The 17905-nt window shown below is 56.4% G+C and overlaps 1 protein-coding gene across 7 annotated transcripts in view; it reads right to left on the bottom strand.

Moving 5' to 3' along the window:
• Nucleotides 1-266: 266 nt before the first annotated feature.
• Nucleotides 267-17905, bottom strand: part of RGS11 (regulator of G protein signaling 11) — a 19180-nt gene continuing 1541 nt past the window's right edge. The window contains exons 3-18 of one of the 7 annotated variants that reach the window (XM_053276915.1): nt 17223-17273; nt 15844-15960; nt 14542-14648; nt 11849-11900; nt 11167-11225; nt 10460-10536; nt 10283-10364; nt 8140-8211; nt 6620-6649; nt 5633-5694; nt 4504-4617; nt 4163-4278; nt 3820-3907; nt 2874-3012; nt 1774-1856; nt 267-976 (exon numbers count right to left, since the gene is read on the bottom strand). In XM_053276915.1, coding sequence (XP_053132890.1) covers nt 829-976; nt 1774-1856; nt 2874-3012; nt 3820-3907; nt 4163-4278; nt 4504-4617; nt 5633-5694; nt 6620-6649; nt 8140-8211; nt 10283-10364; nt 10460-10536; nt 11167-11225; nt 11849-11900; nt 14542-14648; nt 15844-15960; nt 17223-17273 — 1397 coding nt within the window. In that variant the 3' untranslated portion in view covers nt 267-828. The remainder of the gene's footprint in view (nt 977-1773; nt 1857-2873; nt 3013-3819; nt 3908-4162; nt 4279-4503; nt 4618-5632; nt 5695-6619; nt 6650-8139; nt 8212-10282; nt 10365-10459; nt 10537-11166; nt 11226-11848; nt 11901-14541; nt 14649-15843; nt 15961-17222; nt 17274-17905) is intronic. The other 6 variants (XM_053276917.1, XM_053276916.1, XM_053276918.1 and 3 more) reach the window with 6 other exon arrangements.

The raw sequence follows: 17905 nt of genomic DNA, 5'->3' as shown, positions 1-17905 counted from the left end.
GTGCTCCAGGCCCCAGATCATCTTGGTTGCCCTCTTCTGCACCTTTTCCAGTTTGACAATGTCCTTTTTTAGATGTGGTGACCAGAAGGGCCCCGTGCGCAGGGAGGGGACCAAGACACAGGGGCTTTTGCCCCCACCGCCCATGCCAGAACCAGGGGAAGTTGTTCAGCCTTCTGCCCACCAAACCAAAAGGCTGCTCCCTCACCTGCCCCCCCCCGCACCCGCCACAGAGACAACAGACTGCATTGCTCTCCAAAGGAGGCCTTTATTGCCCAGCTGGGCACTCCATGCAGGACAGGTAGGAGAACTGGAGCCAGGAGAAAGCCAGCCTCTCCTCCTCCACGGACAGGGAAAGAGCAGGAGAGGCCGGGAGAGGAGCGATTCCCTGCTACTAGGCAGCAGCAGCTGGGTGGAGGATTACGCCCGAGGGCGGGGAGGAGGGGGGTTAATTCCTGAGGCAACGTGACATGGGCAGGGGGGTCTGTGGTGTGTGTGTGTGTGTGTGTGTGTGTGTGTGTGTGTGTGTGTGTGTACATAGGGATGTGCTCCCGTAAGTCAAGCAGATAAGGCAGAGGAGGCAGTGCATGAGGAGGTTTGGCGAGCGGGGATGAGACCAGGCCCTCGCCGCCACCCTATGGCTTGTTTCCTGTTGTGGCTGGGAAGAGCAGTGGAGGCAAAGCGTCCCAATTCAGCAGAGGAGTAGTCCACAGCGCCTGCCCGGCCTCTGGGGCAGGCAGGGCAGAGGAAGGCTGAAGCTGGCCCCCATCCTCTTCTTGGGATGTGAGCATCAGCCCCTCGGCGGTAGGGAGTGGGGCACGGGGCTCCCCGCTAGCCGTCTTCCTCAGGGAGGGGCTCAGCCAGAGGGGCTGGACCGGCTTTGCTCTTCTCTTCAGCCTTGAGCTCCTGGTCCCCGGCCGGCAGCATCAAGGCAGGGCTGGGGCTGGAGTGACGCTGCTTCCGCATGAACGGGAACACCCTGGGGGAGGGAGAGAGGGAGGGTGTGGGGTGAGCACCCAAAGCTGACCCACTGACTTGCCCCGCCTGGGCACTTGCTCCCAGCCAGCTGCCTCGTTCGCCCTCCACCCCCGGGGCAAAGCCACGATTTGGGACAGATGTCGCCCCTGTCGCTAGAACAAGGGTCACGCTCGCCCCCCAGGCGCATCCAGCCCGGCGTTCCTTCTAAGGCAGGGGTGCACAACTCACACGTCCCAGAGGGCCAGAAACAACCCTGGCAACGTACGGTGGGTCCGAAGCCCATTTTTAGTGCATTGATTATTGATGTCAAATTAATTATAAAGATAATTAATAATTAAAGATAATTACATATAATATTACAGCAATTACTAGTTAGTTGTGGGTCCTTCCCCCCATCCCCGCAGGGGCCCACAGTTTTAACCAAGGAGAGTGGCCAGAAAACAAGCCCTGTCCTTGCTCGGTCAGTGGGCACCTGGCTGTTCCAGCCCCACACAAAGGCCAAATGTTGGGGCTCCTGCTGCTGGCTACCCGGGCCATCCAAAATGACCCTGCGGGCTGGATCTGGGCTTACGTTGTGCAGGGCTGCTCTAAGGTGTGTGCGTGTCCTCCTCACACATTTTTGGAGGTCCGCTCAGTTAATTTTAGATCCCGCTCAGGCAGAATCAGGGAGGCCTCATGCTGAATGCAGGTGTGCATACACGGCCTTGATGCTGCCGCCCGGAACAAAACCCATTCCGCGCCCAGATGAAAAAATACGAGAGGGGACAATCGTCTGGTCCCCCACCACCACCCACTCACCCCTTCTTGGTCTCAGGAGGGATGACAGCCTCTGCCAGCAGATTCTTGTACAGGTCGGACTTTAGGAAGCGTGGATAAGAGTCCTAAGTGGGGGTGGGGAGGAAGGAGAGCAGTGGGTCAGGAGGGGAGAGCAGCAAGCGGGGGGGGGGCAGAAGCCCACCTCCCTACTAGACATGGGGGTAGCAAGGCTGCAGTGGGCCCTGGGACGAGAAGCGGAGGTGGACCCCCCCCCAGGCCCTTCTCCTTTCAACCAGTCAGGCTGAGGAGGGGCGGGCTGAACCTGAGCACTAGCCAGTCAGGAGGAGGGAGGGAGGGAGGGATGCTGCTTGATACTCCTCTCCCCTCCCCTTGAGGGCTCATCTCCCTTGAAGCCAAGGTGAGTCACCAGCAGTGATTCTTCTTGTTGGGGAGATGGGCAGGGGGGTGGAAGAGGGGGAGAGGAAAGAGCAAGCTTAGCCAGGAGGGGCTCCCCCCACCCCACTCAGGGGCCCAGAGATGTTTTGTCCCTCTTTGTACAATTGTAGCGAAACCCCTGCTCCTAGGAAAGGGAGGCCATGCCCCAAGCACTGCTCCTTGGCCTTCACAAGGCTCCCCAACACCCACAGCATAACCAAGCGGAGTACCAGGCCCTGAGAACCCGGGGTGTCTGTGCAGGGGGGTACTGAGATTGTGCTAGGCAGACTCCAGCCCAAGCAGGGCCCACCTTGCTGCTTCCCCCAAGGTAGCCGAGTCTACAACGACGGCGAAGAATATTTATATACTGCTTCTCAACAAGGGTAAAGCCACCTAATGGCGCAGCGGGGAAATGACTTGACTAGCAAGCCAGAGGTTCGAATCCCTGCTGGTGTGTTTCCCAGTCAATGGGACGAGAAGCGGAGCTGTCTTCCCCAGTCTATAGGAAACACCTGTATCAGGCAGCAGCGATACAGGAAGATATAGGAAGCATCATCTCAGACTGTGCGGGAGGAGGCAATGGTAAACCCCTCCTGCATTCTACCAAGGACATCCACAGATCAATAAGGTGAGTCACAGTTTTAAAAAGCTGCCTCTTTGATCAATTAGCAAGGGTTAGGGTGGGGGCCCGAGGCTGGTTCCAGCACCTTCTTCATCAGCATGTAGATGTGCATCTGAGCGTCATCCATCACGTAGCGGTGTGGGGTCTTGATGCCCTCCAGGGTCCGTTCCATGGTCTTGCTGTCAATGTTCACCCAGCGTGTGGCCCCAGGAGCCAGGAACTGCCTGGAGGGAGTGAAAAGCCTGTTAGTGGGGTGGATGAGAGCCCCCAGAGCCGGCAGTAGGGATGCCAACGAACCGGTCCAGAGGCCATTGTGGAGGCCTCCGAATCGGTTCGAACGTGGCACAGTTTCGCGGTTCGGTGCCAGGGAAAACGGCAGAGGCGGCAGGGAGATACGCTGCCGCCCCCAAAACTGCTTTTTAAAAGGAGCGCCAGCGGGTGGAAAGTGGCAGGAGGGGTAAGTGCAACCCCCCCCCGCTCTTAAAGAACCACCTCCCCGGCGCCGAACCACAGAGGCGCGATTCTGTGCACGCCACTAGCCGGCAGAAGGGAGATGCTCCTCTTTGGGCTGGCCCCGAACACACGAGACCTCTGGGGAGGGAGCAGAGGGACCCATCCTATGGGGAAAGGGCTGGAGCTCAATGTCATCCAGCAACTGTTCTCAGACAGAGCCTGGGCAGCCATCTGTCAGGGATGCCGGGTAGCAGATTCCCCGCACAGAGCAGAGGGCTGGACGAGAAGGCCTCAACCAGGGTCCCTTCCAGCTCCACGAGTCTCCGTGGCAGCTGAGGGCTGAAGGCCGAGTCAGCCACACATCTTGTCCAGCGGTTTCTCTGGGGCTGTCTCCGATTAGCCCCGAGAAGTCTAATCCGTGGGGCTGGAGAAGGGACTCCTCTGGCCCTACAGACCAAACCCCACCGCCTCAGAGAGAGAGTCCTGCCAGGCAGTGCTCACACCCTCAGCACCACCCTTGGCTAGCACGGCCACCCGGAACAGGCTAACTTTTTCCACCCCGGAAAAAAACAGCTTACTGATAGATGGAGTCCACAATCTCAGCAATGCGGGCCTGCTCCCCATAGCGCAGCTCCTCACACGCCTCCCAAAAGCTCAGGTTCTCGGCTGGGATGGGGGGGGGAAGGGAGGAGAGAACGGGCCGTCAGCCAGAGCAGCCCCATCCCGAGGGGAATATCTCCCAGTGCCCACACACGTGGTCTCCCATTCAAATGCAAACCAGGGCAGACCCTGCTTAGCAAAGGGGACCATTCGTGCTTGCTCGACCACAAGGAGGACATCCTGCGATCCTCCCGGCAGCCTCCTCAAGCACGGAAGCCGGCCCCCATTTCCCGACGGCACGCCCGAAGGAGGATCCCTCACCGCTGAACTCTTTCTTGAGGAATTCCAGCAGCTGCACCCGTCCCAGAGCATCGTTGATCAGCTCGCTGAAGCCGAAACTCCAGCGCTCCACCCGCAGTTTGGTCAGCACCGTCACCCTGCCGGGCAAGAAGGGAAGGACCCGAGTGCAAAAGACGACACCCGCACTGGGGCGGAGGCGGCCGTGCAATCGAGCCGCTCTGAGCCGCCCGCTACAACAAGAGGGCGAGGCCCGTGCCACGGGGTCATAGGGCAGCCCCGCTCCCAGCTCCCCCCACCCCGCCATGAGTGCCCAAGCAGAGGCGTGTCGGGCAGCACAGCCGGCAGGGAAATCCTGCACTTACGTGGGGACGTTCATGGTCCAGTACATGGTGTCGTCCGTGATCCAGGGGTTACTGGGGAGGCAGCCAGACATGATGGGGTCGTGGGGCACGTACTGCTCATTGAATTTGAGGTATCTGCAAAGACAGGCAGCAGGCGTGCAAGGCGGGGCCGGTTGGGGGGGGCACAGAATGGCCCCGCCGCGAGGACAGCAGGCAGAGTGAAGGCGCCGGTTGAGTGGGACAGAGGGGAGATTCCCCAACAGGAGCACCTATGGGGGTGCCTGGCAGAGGGTGCATCTCCAGAAAGCGGAAGAGAACCAAATGCGGGAGAACCCGCGTGACTTGTGCTCGCCACAGGCAAATCCTGGCCGGGGTGGGGTGAGGTGGCGGGAGACCGGGGGCCACCTGTACTTGGATGGAACATAGAAACATAAGAAGCTGCCCATATACCGAGTCAGACCCTGGGTCCATCTAGCTCAGGATTGCCTTCACCGACTGGCAGCGGCTTCTCCAAGGTTGCAGGCAGGAGTCTCTCACAGCCCTGTCTTGGGGATGCTGCCAGGGAGGGGACTTGGGACCTTCCGCATGCAAGCATGAAGGTGTTCTCCCCAGAGCAGCCCCATCCCCTGAGGGGAAGCTCTTAGGGTGTTCTCACATGTAGCCTCCCATTCAAATGCAAAGCAGGGAGGACCCAGCTGAGCAAAGGGGACCCTTCATGCACACAAGACCAGCTCTCCTCCTTCCCTCCCTCCTCCCTTTTGCCCACTGATGCACTTGTGCCGCTGCACTTCCTGGCAGGCACACGCGGTCTGCTTTGCATGTGGAGAGCCCTCCTCCTCCTCCTCCTCCTCCTCCGGCTGCCCGATTGTATGGGGCCTGTGCAGGGCCAGGCAGAGGTACCTGGCGGTCCTTCCCGGGCCTCTGTGCCCAGCTGTGGCTCACCCCACAGGAGGAAGCCCCCACCCCTGCACCCAGTCCCTCTTCACGGGGCAGCCAGTTGGTTTTTCAGCCACCACCTGGTCACTTTGTGCCCCGGCTTCCAGGCAGAGGGCAGGCCCCAGAGCGCCTCCACCTCGGGCGCCTTCCAGAGGTCCACAGGAAGGAGCACCCAGCTAGCTACCCCTGGCCCAGAGCATCACGGATCACTCACCCTTCCAGGCAGAGGGAAGACTTGACACGGGCCCGGCCCATGGCGGTGCGGAAGTATCGGATCTGCATTCAAGAGGAGGGGTTAGCAGCTGCCCCCAGCCAGCACCCCCGGGGGGCAAAGAGCATCTCAGAGACCCTCCGGCTGCAAGAGGTGGCATGAGCCGTCTCAGTCACAGCGGCCCACCTTGGCCTCCCTGCGGGCAGAGTCAGCACTGTGCCCAGGACTCGAACCCAGTGCAGGGTCCTCCCTTCCCCGGCCCTCCCGTCCTCCCTGGTCCCCCACCCACAACTCGCCCCCTCAGAGAAGCGAGTGGCCCTCTCCTCCCAAGAGAGGAGCCCCTGGCTCTGAGCTAGATGGTTAACAATATTGCTCACTTGTCAAAGAGGCACCTTTTTCATGTGGTGATTCTCTTTATTTAGCAGGGGGAGAGCAACTGGCCCTCTCCAGCCCCCAGCACGGCTTCCCTCCAGTGACTGTTGCTGGGGTCTATCTGATGTTTGTTTTTAGATTGTGTAGTTATTTATTTATTATTTCTCTGTGTAAACCGCCCTGAGCCATTTTTAGCAAGGGTGGCATAGAAATCGAATGAATGAATGAATGAATGAATGATGCATAGAAATCGAATGAATGAATGAATGAATGAATGAATGATGCATAGAAATTGAATGAATGAATAAATGAATGAATGAATGATGCATAGAAATCGAATGAATGAATGAATGATGCATAGAAATCGAATGAATGAATGAATGAATGAATGAATGAATAAATAAATAAAATGCAGACACAACTCTCTCGCGAGTATTGGTTTCTCACTGATAAATACACGTTTTGCAAATTGCATTCCTGATCTTCTTGATGGCACTCGGATCGGAAGGCAATCCGATCCCCAGCCCGTCCCGGTTCTCCCGACCGACCAAGGCCTTTCTTCTGCCTGGCTCGGCTCCCCCGTGCCCGAGTCAGGCACTCCCCAGCACACACACTCACCTCCCGCTTGTAGTAGTCCATGTTCTTCTCCTAGGAAAGAGAGGAGCAGAGAGAGCAGTGCTCAGCTGAGCCCTTGGCCCTGCTGATGGAGCAGGGAAGCACCTTTTCAAGGGGCCTGAGGTGAAGCACCAGGGCAAAGCATCTGGCCCGATCCAGCCCCAGCACAGCACCCTTCCAGCGGCTGCTGCTGGTGTCTACCTTGCAGATACGACTAATATTATATACTGCTTCTCAACAGAAGGTCCCCAAAGCAGATATAAATAAATAAGATATAAATAAATACATTAAATGGCCTTGCGTTTCTTTGTAGATTGGGACAGGGAACCTTCTTATTTATTATTTTTAGATGTAAAGTGCTTTGGAAACTTTCATTGAAAAGCGGTATATAAGTAGTCGTCGTCGTCACAGCTTAAAAGCCAGCCTCTCAGCTCTCCCCACTCCACTCCACGCCCCTCCCACCCCCTTGCCCAGCCCAGCCCTAAACACTGAGCCCCCCTCCCACCAGCCAGAAGGACCCTCTCTTGCCCAGGCAGGCCCCCCCCTCGCCCTCGCCAGGTGCCCCCACCCCCGCCAGTGACGCCAGCACGCTCCAAGTATCAACAGGCCACCCCCGCCTGCACACGCTAGCCGCAACGAGCAAGTTAGTGGCCGTGTTAGTGACTTACGTGGACGGACAGACGGACAGAGCGGCACACAGGAGAGAGAAGAAAACAGAGCCCACAAGTCAATTGGGGACATGCAAGCCGGTGGGGGCGTGGACGAGGGGGGCAGAGGTCACTCCTTGGCAGAGAGGGGGACACACAACACGGAGGACACACACAATTCCAGCCACCAGCCCCTCCAGCGACCCACCCAGCATCCCTCGGGGGGGGAGAGGCGGCAGCCAGCCTGAGCGAGGCACTGCCCCCTCCAGCCCTCGGCACCCAGACCGGACCAGACACACAAGCCAGAGTTAGTTTGGTCAATGGAGCGACACAGACTTCCAGGAGGGAGGGGACCGGCACACACCCCTTGAGAGGGAGGGCTTGCCACATCCGGGGGGGGGCATGGCACGGGCAGACAGCTCCTCTCCCCCCTGCCCCCGGCCTCTCCTTCCACCCCCATCAGACCCAAGACGCCTGGGACCCACAGCCGTGGCTGGCTGGCTGCTCGTTAGCTGGCCATGGGGAAACCAGAGGGCGGACACTCCGGGAAGGAGGAGGCTTCCTGCGGGCCACCCTGGCATTTTCAAGAGCCGGCACGATGGAGGGCAGCCCAGGCAGAAGGGAAGCGTCTCCCCCTTGGCACAGGAGGCACAGGCTGGCCCCAGCACCGGACTGGCCAGCCAGCCAGGGAAGTTGAGGCTGGAGCACCCCACACCCGGCTGTAGCTAGAATTGAGCCGATGAGTCCCCCAGCTCCTCCCCTCCCTCTTTCCTTCACTCTCCCCCTCACTCCGAGGGGCCACCGGGGAGAGGGGCGAACACAGGCCTCCTCTCCCGTGGCTAGGCCCCGCCCCCTCACCCGCCCCACGGAACTTACCAGCTGGACGCGGCTGCCCTGGCGGTTCCTGCGTTCAGGCCCCTGCTCCATCACACTCCGGGCTCCCGGCTGCTGGCAAAGCAGAGGAGAGCAGTGTGGGTTTCCCTTCATTGCCCCCAGGGGCTACCAAGGCCGAGGAGGAGCAGCGGAGCCCCCCCCCCTTCTCTGTCTGCAAGGATGGTCTCAGACCAAGGTGACAGCCAGCGCACAAGGCACTGGGACCCCCAGCACTCCGGCCTCCTCATGCCAACGGGGTCTTTCTCCCCACCGTACAGAGGGCAGACCGGCTGCACCTCTCACTGGCTCACTTGAAAGGACAGGGCCCCCGTGGATGGCCGGCTTTCCCACCAGGCAGCCCGTGGGAGGCAGCCAGGGAGAGCCGGCCCTTGATGTGGGTCTGGCTTTCTGGAGTAAGAGGGACCAACCCGCCTGAGGATCCCTTCCTCGGCTGCGTCAGCAGGGCAGCTCCTCACTGGCTGAGACTCACAGGGAGAGATCCGTGCCCTGGTCTCTCCCACTCCCGCACACACCCTGCCCAGCCTAGACCAACTGGGTGCCCCTTGAGGCCATCTAGAAGGGGCTGCGGGCAGGGCCCGAGGCAGGCACCAGCTGCAGTTTAGGGCCGCACATGAGGAGGGGCCTCTGAATACCAACCAACAAGTCAATCCCAAGTTTTACACAGCGTACCATCTTTACCCAAAGAGAAGCCGATTCTGAATTTAACTCCCTTAAAAACAGAGGTTAAATACAGGTTATATCTGTATTTACCTTAAAAGGAAGAGGACGCTGAATGTCAGATTTCTGACAGCAAAGAACTTGTAAAAAAAAACTAGTCTTTGATTCAGATCAATACAGTCGTTTCACTTTAAAATACTTCTGTTGCAAATAGGCTTATTGTACAATAACTGTTTTTTGTTAAATTGCTTTTCATTGCATCTTTGCCAAGTAAACATAAAGCTTTATTATTTCTATTTTCCATTGTCTTTTGTTAGAATAATGCATTTTGTAAAAACGCGATGGGGCCTTTTAAGCCTGACATTGTTTAGGGTCCCAGCATGTTGTCATCCGGCCCTGGTTTTGGGGACTCCTCTATCTGTTTGGCTCAGAGGTGAGAGAAGCTGGACCCACCAGCTAGAAGCAAAAGGTGGGAGCAGCTACAGGCCCACCAGGTACCAAGGTGGCACAGTGGTTAGAGTATTGGACTAGTAAGTCAGTAATAAGCTTATTGTTGTGACCACAGGTCAAAACCACTGTTCCCTCTAACAGGGATTCCCAGATGTTGTGGACTACAACTCCCAGCATCCCCAGCTGCAGTAGCCTTTGGTTGGGCTTTATGGGAGTTGTAAACAGCTTCTGGGAATCCCTGTTCGAGGGAACACTGGTTATAACATAACGTAACATAAGAGAGAGAGAGTGAGCAAAGAAAGAACTCAGCATACCATAGAATTACTTCGTCAACTAAAACTAAAACCAGTGCTACCATTTAGGACAGAGCCTGGCTACTATACATTTCTTGCTACGTTTTAAAGAAAGCAAAGCAAAAGTGACAATTTGACAAGTGACCTATGGAAACACATCGGGAGTACTAAAGGCTGGGTTGCCCTGGGTTCAAATCCCCACAGCCATGAAGTTCACAGCCGTGGGCGTGGCTGACAGACAGCATTGCTAAACTGTGTGGATCGTGTGGCCATGGCATGGGAGAGCATCTGCCTGGCATGCAGAAGGCCCCCGGTTCAATCCCTGGCAGCATCTCCAGGTAGGGCTGGGAAAGACGCCTGCCTGAAACCTTGGAGAGACGCTGCCAGTCAGTGCGGACAATATCTCTATCAGGCACCTTCCTAGGTTCACTTACGGCCCTTTAGGTCAGGTGTTAACACTGGGCGTATATAACCGCTGCGGTTTCCTCTATTGCTAGCTTACCTAAAGCTAATAATTTAAGTAAGCTTTAAGCAAGTGACCCCTGCTAACTTGGCAAAGGGGCACCTTTGAACGTGGTGATTCTATTTATTTATTTAAGTGACTGGCCCAGAGTCACCCAGCAAGTCCCATGGCTGAATGGGGATTTGAACTCGGGTCTCCCCAGGCCTAGTCCAGCGCTCTAATCAGTATGCCACGCTGGCCCTCTCCACCCCGCTCTACTCACCGGGGGTCTGTTGACGAGCCAGTAAGCCTGCTCCTGGCACTCCGTGACAATGCGATCCCCCCTGCGCCGCTGTTTGGCTGCCCTGTCAAGGAGGAGGGGGCATCAGCACCGCTGGGCGACTCCCCTGACCCTGCCCGGCTGGCCCCGAACGCCGCAGGGCGGCCCCTGCAGGCTCACCGGAGCTGCTCCCGCGCCTGCATGACCACAAAGTCCCAGGTGTGGTTGATCCTCTTGTGCAGCTGGTTGTAGTCCTCCTGAAGGAGACGCACCACATGTCAGGGTTGGGAGGAGAGCTGGCCTTGTGGTTGCAAGCAGGACTCCTCCCCTTAGCTAAGCAGCGTCCACCCTGGTATGCATTTGAATGGGAGGCTAGAAGTGTGTGCACTGGAAGAGATTCCCCTCCGGGGATGGAGCCGCTCTGGGAAGAGCATCTGCCTGCTTGCAAGCAGAAGGTTCCTAAGCACATAAGAACAGCCCTGATGGATCAGGCCCATCTAGTCCAGCATCCTGTTTCACACAGTGGCCCACCAGATGCCTCTGGGGAGCCCACAGGCAAGAGGTGAGGACATGCCCTCCCTCCTGCTGTTGCTCCCCTGCAACTGGTATTTACGGCATCTTGCCTCTGAGGCCGGAAGTGGCCTATAGCCACCAGACTAGTATCCATTGATAGAACCATCCAACATGAATTTACCTAAACCCCTCTGATAGCCATCCCCTCTGAAAGCCATCCATGTTGGCTGTCACCACATCTTGTGGCAGAGAATTCCATAGATGTCATTCTGGGTGGGAAAGGGAGCCCAGGGATGCACACCAGCCCCCACTGAGCCCCACCCCCACCATTCGCCAGGACTAGGACTAGCCCTTCGTCCCCCTTTGCCCATTACCTTCTCGTGATCCGTGAGTTCCCCTTGCTTGCGAATGTTCTTCTTAGCCAGATAGATTGCTGAAAGTGAGAGAAGTTCATTGGTCAGGAAGCTCCTCACTCCAGCTTTGAGGGGGCTCTGGACAAAATGCCCCCCCCCCAGCTGGCTTATCAGTCCTTGGCCCCGATGGGCTTTCCTGCCACTGCCGTAGCGTTTCTCCCGTTCTTCCACCGGCAGAGCGTCTCTCCGGAGCAGGGCTGCACCACCCTGGCCCTCCTGCAGATGTTGGACTACAGCTCCCATCATCCCTGACCGCTGGGGCTAGGGATTATGGGAGCTGTAGTCCAAAAGCAGCCAGGGGACCAACGTTCGGCAGCCCTGCTCCAGAGAGATGCATGATGGGAGAATCCCAGCAGCAGATCCAGGTGCATTGGTGCCGAGAGAGATGCCAGCACAGGAGGAGGAGGAGGAGGAGGAGGAGGAGGAGGAGGAGGAGGAATGAAGAGGCGTGGAGGTGCCTCCGGAGTGATGGGCCCTCTGCATGTGCCCAAGGATGCTGTGTGCCCAGGGCGGCCTGCTGCACAAAGGGGATGCACAGAGGGGCCCCCGGCCTCTCCCACCTGCTGGGAAGCTGTCTGCTTCTACACCCGCCTGGGTGAAATGCAGCTCCTCCTTGCACAGAAGGCGGCGAGACGCCACTCACCATAGTCAAGCTCCGAGGCCGGCCATCTGGTGCTCATCCAGAAATACGGGGTCTGTGGGGCACAGAGGAAGAGGTGTGATTCTGCTGCCCCGGCGGGGGTGGGCGGAAGATGGCGAGGAGGCAGCAGCTTCGTCTGCTGGCTCTGAGACAATGTTGGTCTTCTTGGTGAACCCCTCCTACTCCTGGGCAGGCAGCCCACAACACGGGGGCAGTTTTTGTTCTGTTCCGAGTTTATTCCGAATTACTTAATGATTAGTAGAGGAAGTAAGATTCCTTTTTAATGAAGCGCTTCTATCTTTTCCACTGGTTATTGTAAACCCCTGAGCCTGTGGATTACTGTTGAGTTCCAGTGAGCTCACTGCTGCTGGAATTGCAACAGGTGATGAGGAATAAGAAGTGCTGGGTTGTGGGGCAGTGGGTGGGTGGGGTGGAAGCCCCCCAGGCCATGGAAGCGGGAGAAGGACAGAGGCTCTGGGAGGATCCATCAGGCCCCTTCTGGGCAAAAGCAGCCTCTGCCCCCAGGGTCCTCCTGAGTTCAGCTGGTCTTGTGGCAGCAAGCATGACTTGTCCCCTTTGCTAAGCAGGGTCCACCCTGGTTGCATTTGGATGGGAGACTACATATGTGAGCACTGTGAGACGTTCCCCTGAGGGGAGGGGGCCGCTCTGGGAAGAGCACCTGCTTCCTGCTCGCATGCGGAAGGTTCCAAGTTCCCTCCCTGGCAGCATCTCCAAGATGGGGCTGAGAGAGACTCCTGCCTGCAAACCTTGGAAAGGCTGCTGCCAGTCTGTGTAGACAATACTGAGCCAGATGGACCAATGGCCTGACTCAGTATATAGCAGCTTCCTAGGTTCCTATATAAGCCTGCTGAGCGGCCACTGAGGAGCAGGCGTGGCCTGCAGGTCATCTATTATCATTGCCTCACCTCTGAATATTATACATACCGTATTTACCCAATTCCAAGACAAGGTCCCCCCCAGTTCTTTCCTGTTGAATATAGGGGGGTCATCTTGAATCTAGAATCCTTTTAATTTGTGGTAAATACAGGTATAACCTGTATTTGACCTCTACCTTTTAAGGTGTCATCTTAAATTCAGAGTTGCCTTCTATTTGGGTAAATATGAGTACCCAGAATGTTGGGGGCAATATGCTAAATCATTGTAAACCGCTTAGAGAGCTCCGGCTATAGAGCGGTATAGAAATGTAAGTGCTATTGCTATTGCTATTGCTAAATATGGTGCATGTACCTGGTTGTTACATCTGCTTGACTTAAAATAGAAGTTACATAATCATATGTTTTGACCTATTTTCGGTTTCCTGGGTCCATCTCTCCCTTTCCCCTCTTGGAATAAGATCCTAAGGGAAACCAGTGGCATTTTCTCTGGGCATGACACTACCACCCACAGCTCCATGGGTCACGAGCAACACAGTCATCCCTTGCCAACCCACTAGGGTTCCGTTCGGGCAAAGCCTCGCCGTTGGCAAATTCGTGGTTGGAGAGGCATTAAATTCTATGGGAAACAGCAGGTTAGGGGGACCATGGCTGCAAAAAGACCTAAAAATAAAGGGGAAAGTACCCCACCCCAAAAGCTTTAAAAATCACCAAAAAATCCTGTAATATCACCAAGTGTCACCAAGAAGAATGAGCAGATTGAACCTCTGGAAATGTTTTGAACCCCCCCAAATCATTCAAAGGTATTTTAAATTAGCAAGGTCAGCAAGGGTCACCAAGAAGAATGAACAGATCGAACCTCTGAAACCTCCCCATCACTGGAATGCCCCCGCCCAAATCACTGAAAAACCTTGCCAACCGAGGATCTGCAGGAAATTGACTTTGCATTTTGTTTTGACCTCGAAACAAAACACAAATGGCCAAAACGTTTCTTTGAAACAACCAAGTCAAACACAGTTTCAACGGAACAAACCCCCAAACGTTTCAAGTGTTTCAGCCATAGGGAACAATAAGGGAATACGAAACACCCCATTGTTCCCCATGGGTAGCTCCTAGGGACACCAAAGTGGGTTAGTTGGTGCTACCTACCACCCTCAAAGGAAATGGGCAAGCAGGCAATTTTAAACCAATGTTTAGGCCTTTCTCCAGCCACCACCACCCCACTAGGATTGGAAGCCAGTGCCAGAAAAACCTACTTGGGCCAGAAAGCCTTGAGGAAAGCTGTTCTTGTGGTAGCAAGCATGACTTGTCCTCTTAGCTAAGCAGGGCCCACCCTGCTTGCATTTGAATGGGAGTCTTGATGTGTGAGCACAGTAAGATATTCCCCTTAAGATGGAGCCACTCTAGGAAGAGCATCTAGGTTCCAAGTTCCCTCCCTGGCAGCATCTCCAAGATAGGGCTGAGAGAGATTCCTGCCTGCAACCTTGGAGAAGCCGCTGCCAGTCTGTGAAGACAATACTGAGCTGGCCTGACTCAGTAGAAGGCAGCTTCCAATATTCAGCAAGGGAAAAACAGGCCTCCAAAATGGCTCTCGAGATTTCGGAAACATTTTGCACACCCCTACTTTCAAGGAACCGGTGGGGGAGTGGGGGCCAGTTTTCTCCCCAGCCTACAAGCAGGCCAGATTGCAACTTCTGAAGGCCTCAAGCGTAGTGTTTGTCTGTGGCCCCTGCCCAGTCCTAGCACATTTCCAAGGCAGCCGGTTTGAGAGACCCTTGGGGCTGGTGGCCCTCCCAGACCTACCTGAAACCTGTAGGGCGTCTCGTCCACCCGCAGAACCAGGCTGCAAGGGTCCTTCAGGGGGTAGATGTAGCCATGCTTCACAATCAGGTTCCCCAGGTGCAAGGATTCTGGAGGAAGGAGATAGGATGCTATTCTTTGGAGGGTCCCTGCTTGGGCCTCCCTCCTGGGCCTAAAACCCCTCCGATTTTTGGAATGGAGCAAGGAATGGGAGGTCCCATTCCTCCCCCATCAGCTTCTCTCCCCGCCCACCCCCATTTCCAGGAGAAGAGCAAAAACTCTATTATGTCTGGTCACAGAACACTCCCTTCTCCACAGATATGCTCCAAACTTAGAGACAGGGAAAGAGAACATGGGGCGGGGGGTGGGGCGGCTTTGATCCATGTGCCGACTCTGAAGGAGGCTAAATTGTTGTGTGCATGGGACAGGGCCCTCTCCGTTGTTGCCCCCAGGCTCTGGAATGCCCTCTTGATCAGGGATTCTCAACGCTGGGTCCCCAGATGTTATTGGACTTCAACTCCCATAATCCCCAACCAAAGGTCACTGGTTTTGGCCATTGTGGCTGGGGATGATGGGAGCTGTAGTCCAAAAACAGCTGGAGGGCCGAAATTGTACAGCCCTGGTGTCCAGATAATACTGAGCTAGATGGACCCACAGTCTGACTCAGTATAATAAGAATACAACAAATATTTATATACCGCTTTTCAACAAAGATTTCCAAAGCAGTTTACATAGATATAAATAAATAAAATGTCTCCCTGTCCCCAAAGGGCTCACAGTCTAAAAAAGAGGCATAAGGTAGACACCAGCAGCCGCCACTGGAGGGATGCTGTGCTGAGGATGGAGAGGGCCAGCTGCTCTCCCCCTGCTCAACAAAGAGAACCACCACTTTTAAAAGGTGCCTCTTGGATCAGTTAGCAGGTAGCTTGCTTCCTATGTTCCTAGAAAGCAGGAGGTGGTGGGGAAATTCTTGGAGCATCAGACCAGCAACACACTGGAGCAGCCTTTGCAGCAGGTCGGCTCTGTTTTAACATGCGTTTGTGAAATCTTTAGAGCTGCAAGCAGAACAGGCCTGTAAGAGATTCCCCTCAGGGGATGGAGCTGCTCTGGGAAGAGCCGGAAGGTTCCAAGTTCCCTCCCTGGCTGCATCTCCAAGATAGGGCTGATTCCTGCCTGCAACCTTGGAGACTGCCAGTCTGTGTAGACAATACTGAGCGAGACAGATCAATGGTCTGACTCAGCATATGGCAGCTTCCTATGTTCCTGTGTTCTGGAATGCTGGTATAATTCCTCTCCTGGGCTTACTTGAAGCCCAAAGTCCTGGGGCTGAAGATAAACTTTGCACAAGTCTGGCTGTCAGAATGCAGAGCTTAGAATTAAGCACGGATAGACTGTTGGCCCTGGCTTCAGCCCAGCCCCAACCTGCGAAGGAAGAACACCGGGGCTGAAAGGCCATGGGGAAGCAGAGGTGCAAAGGCCAAGTTGGACACGGGCACAACAGGCGAGGCTGCAGGACATGCCTCTTACTTCCAAGGTCCAGAAGTTAACGTGGGCACCTCGCCTCCCCAGTCCGATACCTTTTGCCGTGCATGCGCGAGTTTCTTCTCCAAAGCAAAAGGATTTTTGACCCTTGTTTTCAAAGAGGAAATTAACTGATTGACCCGGGAGAGGATTAACTTCACTGTGCTCCTCTAATACTGAGCATCTGTGCCTGGCGTTATTGAAAGCGCTTTGTTCCACAGCCTCTCAGTCAGCTTTGCTTTGGAATGTAGGCCACAGTCATGATTTCCACATCCATTCCTGTTCCCTGGTAGTCCTACTGTACATCCCAACTTTAAAAGCTCTACAACACAGAGAGCAAGGACTGGACCAGGGAGCTCCTGCCGGTATAACACAGGGGCTCCCTCCAGCCCTGAGCGACGGCCCACGCTCAGCTCCATCCTCTGCACCCCAGGGATGGGTAGACAGGGATTCTAAAGGCAAGGGGGAGAAGGGAAGAGAGCAGTGCTCCCAGGAAGAGGGAGTCCCAGATTTTGCAGACTACTACTCCCATAGTCCCCAGCTGCAGTGAAGTGCATGCAGTGCATGGAGTAAAGGCCATTGTAGTTGAGGATTATGGGAGTTGTAGTCCACAACATCTGGGAATCTCTCTTACAAGGAACACGAGGGAAGAGAGTTGGGGAACAAAGTGTAGAGCAGCCGCAGGGGGGACAGAGAGAGGCCCACCTCCCACCTGGTCATGGAGAATGGATTTCTCTCTGGTCAGGCCTAGGATAATGGCCCCAGAACCTATGGGGTGTGGGCAGACTATGCCAGGCAGAGCCAACCCCAGGCCTGAGCCTGACCCACTTTGGCCCCCTGGCTGTTTTTGGACTACAGCTCCCATAATCCCCAACCACAGTGGCCAATAGCCAGGGATCATGGGAGCTGTAGGCCAACATCTGCAGGAGGGCCGAAGTTGTGCAGCCCTGGCCAAGCCATGGGCCTCCTTAGAGCTTCCTGTCCTCTGCACTCCAGGGATCTCTTGACCTGGCCCAGCCTCCACTGGGGGGCAGAATGCCTAGCAAAGGCCGCCCGTGAGGGCGACCACAGTGGCCGGTCAGCATGGGAAATGCGTGTCCCACCCCACGCACCAGGGCCGCACCCCGAGGGCAGTCTGTGCGGAGGAGGTCAGGCCAGCTTACCTTCCTCGGAGAGGGCATATTTCTGGATGAGCCAGTCCACAACATCACTTCCTGGGGAGAGGAGGCCAGGGTCAGAGGCCGAGCAGCGCAGCACACAGAGGGGAACCTGCCAGCCCCCACCCCGCCCCCCAGGCAGCAGGCAGGGCCCCTAAGCCTCCCTCCCGGACCACACGGCTGGGGGGCTCTGGGGAGAGACAGAGATGCTTTGCCCTGCTGCAGCCCCTCACAGGGAGGGAGGGAGGGAGGGAGCAGCCAGCCAGTCACTGGGAAGGGGGCGAGGTCAACGTCACCACCACCACCACCACCACTTTCTGGAAGTGCTTTGACGGGGCGCACCTCACACCAGAGCTGCCACCTCCTGCACCCAAGAGGGGCAAAAGACCACCTGTCCCCTAGCAAGGCCGTGCATGCCCGAAGGCAAGCAGGCGGGAGCAGGATCCGGACCAGGCGCTGCTGTTTCCCTGGGACCTCCCTGCTTCCCCGTCCCACAGGACTCTCGCCCGGCCAATCCCATCCTTGCCCGGCCTGTCTAGACGTCCCCAGGGGACTCTCCTGCTGCTGTTTCGGGGCGGGGAGGCTGTGTGGAGCTGAGCCAGGGGCGCCAGGAGGGAGGGAGGCAGGCAGGCAGGCGGGGCCCCGACTGCATGAGGCAATGGAGGAGGGGGAGGGTTTCCTGGGCGGGG

The sequence above is a fragment of the Hemicordylus capensis genome, chromosome 13 (assembly GCF_027244095.1).
Source record: "Hemicordylus capensis ecotype Gifberg chromosome 13, rHemCap1.1.pri, whole genome shotgun sequence".
Taxonomy (NCBI): Eukaryota; Metazoa; Chordata; class Lepidosauria; order Squamata; family Cordylidae; genus Hemicordylus; species Hemicordylus capensis.
The sequence above is the reverse complement of the archived record's forward strand: the minus strand, read 5'-3'. Positions and strand labels throughout refer to the sequence as shown.